Source organism: Onychostoma macrolepis, chromosome 21 (assembly GCF_012432095.1).
Source record: "Onychostoma macrolepis isolate SWU-2019 chromosome 21, ASM1243209v1, whole genome shotgun sequence".
In the NCBI taxonomy this organism is placed as follows: Eukaryota; Metazoa; Chordata; class Actinopteri; order Cypriniformes; family Cyprinidae; genus Onychostoma; species Onychostoma macrolepis.
The window spans coordinates 28,561,962-28,571,595 of NC_081175.1; the positions used below are offsets into that span (position 1 = coordinate 28,561,962).

The 9,634-nt window shown below is 33.1% G+C and overlaps 1 protein-coding gene across 1 annotated transcript; it reads right to left on the reverse strand.

Moving 5' to 3' along the window:
- Positions 1 to 1,659: 1,659 nt before the first annotated feature.
- txnl1 (thioredoxin-like 1) lies at positions 1,660 to 8,801 on the reverse strand. The gene is made up of 8 exons (XM_058757140.1): positions 8,571 to 8,801; positions 7,619 to 7,715; positions 6,522 to 6,695; positions 6,316 to 6,438; positions 5,236 to 5,305; positions 3,856 to 4,028; positions 2,919 to 3,023; positions 1,660 to 1,945 (listed from the first exon to the last, which is right to left on the reverse strand). The coding sequence occupies exons 1-8, from the start codon at positions 8,666 to 8,668 to the stop codon at positions 1,916 to 1,918; spliced, it is 870 nt and encodes a 289-aa protein (XP_058613123.1). The 5' UTR covers positions 8,669 to 8,801; the 3' UTR covers positions 1,660 to 1,915.
- Between the last annotated feature and the right edge of the window lie 833 nt (positions 8,802 to 9,634).

The window sequence follows — 9,634 nt, forward strand, 5'->3', positions numbered from 1 at the left end:
GCTCGTTTTGTTGACTCAGTTTTCCCTTTTTATTGAACTACAGTCCAGATGCAGAAAGCAGCTCTACACTGACCGCGAACTCAGTGCTGAAGCCTCTGTCATGCACTTATTTCATTACTGAACATGTTTCATTGCTGTCCAGAAGTTGACCGCATCTGACCCGTCTGCTAAAGCGCTCAACAAACGCTCAGGCCTGCAATCTCAGTAAAAAAGAAAAAGACTCTTTTACACAACATGGCTACATTACATTATACAGAGAAATAAAGCTCAGATGTGGCGAGGTCTGTGAACATCAATGTGCTGAACTGGCCGTATTTAATACATTTCTAACATACTGAGTAAGATACTTGCCTGCTTTAATTATAGAGAATGAAATGAAAATGTAAAATTGAAGCTACAAATTTAGGCTACCTTGTAGCCTATAAAAAGGCATAATTCGTTTTTTGTTTTTGTTTTTTCTCCTGATGAACGTTAAACAGAAAATGCATGCTGTTCATTAACTGTAGCCTATTATTTCTGTTACAATTATGAAACGTGCCGTTTTTAAAAAAATAAAATAAAATAAAAAGACCACTGCATATAGGCTATTTCATTTTCATAATGCTTTATTTGCGCGTTTTAAAGCTTTAAGAATGTTTAAAACACAATCAAAAATGTATTTTGGTGTCATTTATGCTCATTTTCCAAAGATAACAATCCCTATCATAAAAACGCCCAATAAATATTCACAAATGAACCCTAAAATAATACAGAATTAAATTAGAATTAAAAAAGAATTCGCCTGTTCTTGATAAGAGGTGCATTATTGCACTGATCATTTACTAATAACCAAATCTGAAATAAAAGCGTATTTTGATTCAGTGTTTATTCGCGAGTTTTTCAGTGGTTCTCCTCGATCGATTTAACAAGAGATTAAACTTCACCATGAATCTGATATTGAGCTAATTTAACAATCATGTCTTGATTTATTGTTTTTAGGCTATTAGACTATAATTTTATAATATGGTCTAGTGTTAATAATTTAACAATAATTAGCTACAAATAGAAATAAAAATAATAGGCTAATCGAATTCATTAGATATTTAGGCTATTTATCTATAAATGCTTAATAAGCAATACTTTCTCGAACAAAATAGCCTATTTAGCAGAAACACTGATTTAAAACACGTTTGCCTTTGTAGTTCAAAAACGACATTCGAGCATGTTTCCCAAATATTATAGTTTATTATTTACGTAAAACGCAATGTTTATAATGTATTTTTTTAAATGCAGGGTAATTGCAAGTTATTGATTATTAATGAAAACACACCACGTTATTGAAGTGATTGAAAAATAATAATCATTTTATTTTTAATGATTGTAAATTGCGCCCATTTCGAATTATATGATTTAAACAAACGTAAAGATAATATTCCAAACACATGCGATGGTTTTTGAACGGATCTCTCCATAAAGCTGTCACTGATTTTAGTTTTGAATCACGGAGGAACGCGCTGATTGCGTGGCGTCTGCTGCCACCCAGCGGCCGCATCAGGAACAACAGCATACTTTTCTCAACAAAACTCAACATTATTGCCAAAAAATGCATTTAGATGAATTCCTTTTGCATTAAATCCAAAGGATCGACAGTTTCAGTGCTGATAAACAACAGTAGCCACGTGCCTTTGAAAAAGGATCGACTTTATTTACAGGAACATTTCAGGAGGGTTTCAGATAAAAACGACTGATCCAGGGCCTCATTGAGACAAAGCAGTTTCTTCTCTCGCTCTCTCTCTCGTCTGAAGGCGAGCTGAGGGACGGAGCCGGCGCTCGGCAGTGTCTGTGTGTGTGTTGGTGGTGATTTTGCCCAGTCATGTTGGCGGAGAGAGACGCCCATGGAGAGATTGCAGCAATATGTTGTGTCGTCTTTTCCTCTTCAGTGACTTTCTCCCTTCTTACCCACAACCTGTTTCACACACACACACACACACACAGACAGACAGACAGACACACACAGACAGACACAGACAGACAGACACACAGAGACGTTAAAAAGTGCACCACGTTTAATTTCCATCATGTGGAATAACAAAATATCCAGCAAGAAATCCTAAATGAAATGAGCAGTGTTGGGGAAAGTTACTTTTAAAAGTAACGCATTACAATATTGTGTTACTCCCTAAAAAAGTAACTAATTGCATTACTTAGTTAGGGCTAGGCAGGGTTTGCTTGTTTGTTTTTAATATAAAAAAGTTCTTCTTTTACAAATGTAAAAGCCCTTTCACAACAAAAGTGAAATGAAAGAGCCTCAGGCTGAAGGAAATGTAAATTCACGTCTGTACAGTAGAGGGCGCTGCTCAGACAAATCACAGGAAGAATATGACGCAGGAGAAGAAAGTTCAACACTATTCAGCAATAACACTTGTGTCAGTTTAGCTTATTATGGTTGAATTGGATCATTGAAGGTCAGTAGCGAAGACGGTGGTTAATAAAATGGGATTAAATACATAAACGATACATGTCTTATTTAACATATTTAATTATTCCAGGTTTGTATAATATTCTGAGTTTGCATTTGACTTTTTATTAATTTTGAGGAACACTGAATGTGTTTTTGTGCAGGTGAGATGATTTAGTCTAGAACTACAGTAAGATCGTGTTCACACACAACGCTCTGCACTTACTCCTGATTTCTCTCAACATGGCAACACAAGAGCTGTCAGTCAATACATGAGAAACACAGTCACTGGAGTTACTTATTTGAAAAACTAACTCAGGTACTTCCTTCTAAATTAAAAAGTAATGTGTTACTTTACTAGTTACTTAAAGTAATGTGATTACGTAACTCGTGTTACTTGTAATGCGTTACCCCCAACACTGGAAATGACTGAATGGTGGCGAGTGGGATCAGATAGTGTTGGTTAACGTTCGTTCCTCACCCGTTTGAAGTCGTTCATGTTCGTCGCCTGGACAGGAGTCCCGATAAACGTCAAGTAGTTCACTTTTGTCGTCTCCTCGTCTCCTTGGTTTGACTTGATAAATAACTGAACACAAAAACATGTGAAACCTTTGATTAAAAGTTTGAAATCAAGCACCACGGAGAACGCTTTAGATCCCCAAAAACCTCAAAGATGTCATGACATTAAATAAGATGAACATTAAAAACGGACTTTTATAAAGTTCGGGAAGCATTTGTAAATTATCTGGGTCTCGGGGTTGCAAATATTACGCTGTTTGGATTTTAGTGATATAGGGACTTTTTACATGTATGCAGGTGTATTTTGATACGATTTTAGTCATTTATTTTTATTAACTATTTTCTCTCCCTTGAAATATTGTTATTATGAATTAAATAAGGTTATTTTATATTTTTATAAAGTTTGTGAGACCTTTGTAAATTATCTGGACTGTGAGGTTGCAAAAATTGTTTGGATTTCACTGATGTAATACAGGTGTATTTGGAGATGCTGAAATGTGATATTGTACCTTTGAGCTGTGTTTGTTTGTTTATTTATTTATTTCATTAAATTATATAGTACTTTCTGAGCTGTTTTTATTTATTCATATTTAAATATTTATTTATTTTTTCCATCAAAATATTGTTGTAGTTTTTGTTTTGTTTTTTTGCAAAAATTATATGTAATACAGGAGTATTTTGAGAAGCTGAAATGGGATATTATACTTTGAGCTATTTTTATTTATTTATTTTTTATTTATAATATTTATTTTTCTCACTTAAAATATTGTTATTCCGAATGAATGGATGTTGAAACACAAGTGTTTTCTGTAAAGCTGCTTTGAAACAACGTGTACTGTGCTAATGTGAAAAGCCCTCTACAAATAAACCTGAACTGAACTGAAAGCACTATGACGTACAGTCACACTGTTGATGTTCTGAAACTTGACGTATCTGAGCGGGATGAGGCCGTCTTCTTTGTAGTCTTCCTCTGACAGATCCAGCGCCTGCGTGGCTTCGCTCCTCTCGGCGTCATCGAAACCCATTGAACGAGGAAGATTAATGAAGATCTTCACACTCTTTGGGGCTTGAGCTGAGAACAGACACGAAGAGACGACACAGACGATAACGTTTATATCAGAGATATCAGATGATAACTTATCCATATGCACTTAACAGTAAAAAAGCCTGTTTTGGTAACTTATTGGTGTTTGTCTAAATGTAAACAGATGTGAATCAAAATATCAGATCATTTTGCAAAGTGAATGCAGCTAGATTTAATATATTAAATTTATCATCTAAATTTATATAAAACTATAATATAATACTATATACACTACCAGTTAAAAGTTTTTGAACAGTATGATTTTTAATGTTTTTTAAAGAAGACTCTTCTGCTCACCAAACCTGCATTTATTTGATCCAAAACTATTTAAAATAAATGTTTTCTATTTGAATATCTGTTAAAATGTAATTTATTCCTGTGATCAAAGCTGAATTTTCAGCATCATTGCTCCAGTCTTCAGTGTCACATGATCCTTCAGAAATCTTTCTAATATACTGATTTGCTGCTCAAAAAACATGTATTATTATTATGTTGAAAACAGCTGAGTAGATTTTTTCAAGTTTCTTTGATGAATAGAAAGTTCAGAAGAACAGCATTTATCTGAAATGAATCTTTATCATCACTTTTGATCAATTTTAAGCATCCTTTCTAAACAGAAGTATTAATTTCTAGAATTTATCCCCCCCCCATTTAAAATTTAAAAAAAAAAAAAAATTATACTGACTCCAAGCTTTTGAATGGTATGGTGTATAATGTTACAAAAGCTTTTTATTTCAGATAAATGCTGACTTTTGGATCTTTCTATTCATCAAAGAATGCTGAATAAAATGTACTCAACCGTTTTAAACATTGATAAAAGGATCATGTGACACTGAAGACTGGAGAAATGATGCTGAAAATTCAGTTTTTAAATATTCAAATAGAAATCAGTTATTTTAAATAGTAAAAATGTTTTACAATATTACTGCTGTATTTTGGATCAAATAAAAGCAGGCTTTGTGAGCAGAAGAGAATTCTTTAAAAACACTAAAAATCTCACTGTTCAAAAAAACTTGACTGGTAGTGCATATATATATATATATATATAAATAAAATAAATATATGAATCTATAATAAATATAAAAATGTATATAAACAGTTACATTTATTTTTCTTTTTGTATTTATATTGACGTTTTATATAATATATAAATATTATATGTGTATTATAAACTATATGGATGTCTTACTCTTACCTAATTCTGCAGCCAGCAGTTTCATGGAGAAGAGTTTGACAGGTTGATTGAAGGCGATTGTGATCAGAAGCTGCAAACAAACGCAGAACGATCAGTCATGAGATCATATTTACACTCGGTCTGTGTACTTGGGAAACTCACACTGACAGTAACTGTGATCTGATCTTATATAACATCACTGAGGACACTTTACAGTTTTACTTTCACTTTAACTTACATCAGATACGGCTCATGCTGTGGAAGAAAATACATGGCAAGTAACTGAAGCACTAAAATGACTAAACTTAAAACTGAACTAAAAATAAATTAAACCCAAATAGCAATATTTTAAAAAGCACATACAAAGTTATTTAAAATTAAAATGAAAACTGAAAATATAAAAATAAAAACTATAATAGCACATAAATAATACTAAAATAACACTGCTCATAAACATTGAATGGAGCAGTTATTAAATACATTTTCAACCTGACAATTAGTAATTATTTAGAAAATTAATAATAATAGTAATAATATTAATTAATTAAATCAAACTAAAATTAAAATAATAATACAATATAAATTGACCTGACACTGGTAATAAATTAATAATAATATTAAAACTAAAATTTTAATTAAACATTGGATGAAGCAGTAATAAATCATTTTTGACCTGACAATAGGTAATATATTAAAAATAATTAAATAAAAATGTAAATAAAAACTGAATTATTAAAATATTAATGAAAACTATAATAGCATATAAACAAATACTAAAATAACACTGCTCCTAAACAAAATAAATAAAACTTTCAACCAGACAATTAGTAATTAATTAATTAATAATAATAAATTATATCATGATAAAGTAAAATCAAAATAAACATAATAAATATAATCAAGTAAATATTATTTGTTTACCTGCATGTCATGTGACCATTAACCAACATGTGAAAGTGTCCTTAAATTATTGAAATATTAACTTAAAATCTCAGAAGGATTTCAAGTAAATATTTTAGCTGACAAAAAAAAAAGTTTGTGAATCTCTGCGATAGTGTAACAAAACACTGAGGTAAACAGAGACATTTAAAGGATTTTCACCTGTTCATCACAGTCTGACTCCAGGTAGGACGAGTCCTTGATTAAGCAGTTGTCAAAGCCACAGTCGTCGCTCTCATTCAGACATTCACAGCCCGCTTTACTGACGAACGGCATCAGGTCCATCTGAACACACACAGGACACGATTACACACACACACACACACACACACAATCTCACACACACAGTACAGACGGCGTTTCCTCACGTATCCTTTGGGAATATCCGAGTCCTCGTTGCTGCCGGGATCGTTCTCCACATGCTGTTTGATCTTCTCCTCCAGGCCGGAAGCGTCAGCGCCCTGATACTGGTCCACACGCACTTTGTTTCGGAAGAACAGGAACGTCGGCGTCGCTGAGATATTATTGGCTGCAGCTGTTGCCTAAGAGACGGAAAATAAAACATTATTTTATTTTAGCGTCACTGAGATAGTACTACAGTTCTGAGTTAGTTCTTATTTTGTCATTTTCTGTTTTCATCCGGTTTTATTAACTTTTTATTTTTTAAGCACATCTATATAGTTTCACAGGTATTTTAGTGCATCAAGATCAATTAAATGAAAATGAGACATGTCGGTTTGGATACATGTCCATAAAAATACGTTTAACCCTCATGTTGTGTTTCAGTCATTTTGATTCTAGAGAATGCTAGTTAATATTATAAAATGGAACTAAAACTTACTGACTTTGCTCAAAAAAACTGATCATTATTGTTTTTTTTCCCCAACCTGTTACACTTGTGATATTCCTCTCGTTATGCTATATTATGACCAAATATTGGATTCAATCTTTTTGTCAACTTTTTGTCACAGGTTTTGTATTTCTTTTTGGATCTAATTGACGGTTGATGCAGCTTTTGAGTGAACACTGACAAAATTATCCACAAATAATGCTTTTTTCACTCAAAGTCTGAGGTGCATGAGCTCAGATCAATGAAGCCTACCATCAATCAGATCCAAAAAGAAATACAAAACTTGTGCTAACTGACAGAAAACAAGTCAATGCGAGATTGAATCCAATATTTGATAAACATATAGCTTAACAAGAGATATATGAGCAATTTTTAAAAGGTTGGTCATTTTGGAACAACAAATTAGGTGAAGATTTATATTTTTCATACATTTTTTTCATATTTTATTTTATTTCAGTTAATGTTTATTGTATTTCTATTAACAAAATTGTTATCTTTTTAGTTTCGTTTAAAGTCTTAGCCTGTTCTGCATTATAACATTTTGACAGTTGTTGGATTTTGTAATAATGCAAATTTGTAAAAATGCGTTGCTCTAAATAAGCAGCGCTCTCTCACCTGACAAACATGGACATCGACTTCCAGAAACACAACCTGAGGATATTTGTTGCTCAACATGTTGAACGCTGGAGCTATTCTGACACAAGGACGACACCTAGACAGAGAAAAACCATCAACGGTCAACAGCACAGACACATTTTGCTACAAAATTTCACAATTAACTATAAAGAAATGGCTAGTAATACCGATTAAAAAATTTGAAATTTGGAAGCAGAAAAACAAAAACAGTATTTTCTTGTAAAACATACTCCAATAATCTTTGAGAAAGAACTTTCAGAATTCAAAACCTCCTACTAAATCTTAGTTGGAGCAGTTATAAACTACATTTTCAACCTCACAATTAATAATAACAATAATAATAATAATAAATGCATGTAAATATTTAATAATTAAATCATAATGCTAAATTAAAATAAATAACAATATTAAAATAATAAATAACAATGAGTTAATATTTTTTTTATAATTATAAATTATTAAAATACTTATAAAATAAAAACTATCCAAATTAAACACTCACTAAAATATTTAAATATTTTGTGTTAACCTGCATGTCATGTGACCATGAACCAACATGTGCATGTGTTGTTGAATTATATTGACTTAATATTTAAATTATTTATATAGTAAATATTTGAAGTCAAAGCGGTACAGCTGACAGCGCACCGAAACACAGGGTAAACACGGTACTTTTTGTTAAGTACCTGAACCCATCAGCTGTGTGTGTGTCTGTGTGTGTGTGTTTTGCTAAGTCATGCCGGTGTTGGTTCAGTTCTTGTCCCCCGTTCACTCGGGTTTCTGGCGGGTCTATCTGTGCTCTCAGTGCCCGTCAGGTGTGTGTGTGTGAGTGTGTGCGTGTGTATGTGAGCGTGTACGTGTATGTGTGTATGTGTATGTGTTCTCGGTTCTGTTGGGTTCGGCTGCAGCGGCCTCACACTCACTCACTCACCCGCTCATGGTGAACTTCACCACGGTCAGCCTCGATCCGGCGCCGCTCAGCTCCGCCTGGAACTCGGAGTCATTCCCGATCACCTTCACCCCGACCATGACTCAAACACACAGAAAACGAATCGCTGATTAGCGCTATTAATCACTTCTAATCGCTCAGATTGATCCAAAATCACTGAGGGGCTCGGCGCGGCACGACGTTTCTCTCGGATCCCACTTCCTGTGTAGTGATGACGAGAGTAGTCGGGCTGACCAATCACAGACGACTCTTCCCGTTTGTGATTGGCCAACCTGCCTGTTTTCGTCAGAAGGGGCGGTGCCTGGGAACCGTTCATGAGGTGTCGCAAACCAACTGTCGTGAGGTCCAAATAACTTTCATTCGAAACGCATTTTATGTTTGTATTTATTTAAATCATTGTATTTGTATATATATGTGGATATTTTATTAATGTTTTTTATTATTAAAATTATTAAAAATATTATCATGGTACAAAGGTACCGTGATATTCATACTGTCGAGTGAAATGAACAAGCGCACTCAAAAACTGAGTGGACTACAAAAACAAAAGTAAACAAAATAAATAAAACTAAAATAAAATAATACATGGGATAATAAATCTCATATTCTCCTGTTCCAGAACAAACATTTTTATTATTTTTCTTCTAGGTTGCCATGGTTACGGGCTGATTTAACGCGACCAAAACATGAGCAGGATCAAAACTTCGATGGTTTTATTCCTGATTTCATTAGTTGCGCTGAACCAGACGAACGCTGAGTACGGTGTGTTTTTGCACTACGAATATATTATAGAATATAATATGTTAAGAATCAACTGTTAATTTGTTTGCTAGATTATTTTTCCTCTTTCCTTCTACTTGTTTCACTTCTGTTTGGGTTTTTATAACCATTTCTTACTATGTGTAAGTAAGTTGTTGCTGGGTTTTTTTTAGCATGTGTGTATGGCTCAGTGTTATTTTTTAGGATTACTGATAAACTAATGCAGTTTGATTTGTATTTATCTATTTTAGTTTTAGTTTTAGTTGTAGTAATATTGTCATTTTATT

Bases quoted from the DNA above. Each gene is read 5' to 3' on its own strand.
- txnl1 (XM_058757140.1), bottom strand. From the start codon at position 8,668: ATGGTCGGGGTGAAGGTGATCGGGAATGACTCCGAGTTCCAGGCGGAG. The intron at 4,029-5,235 runs GTAAGAGTAAGA...GTCTGTTCTCAG, and splicing joins ACTGCTGGCTGCAGAATTAG to CTCAAGCCCCAAAGAGTGTG. The intron at 3,024-3,855 runs GTACGTCATAGT...TTTTGTGTTCAG, and splicing joins AGAACATCAACAGTGTGACT to TTATTTATCAAGTCAAACCA.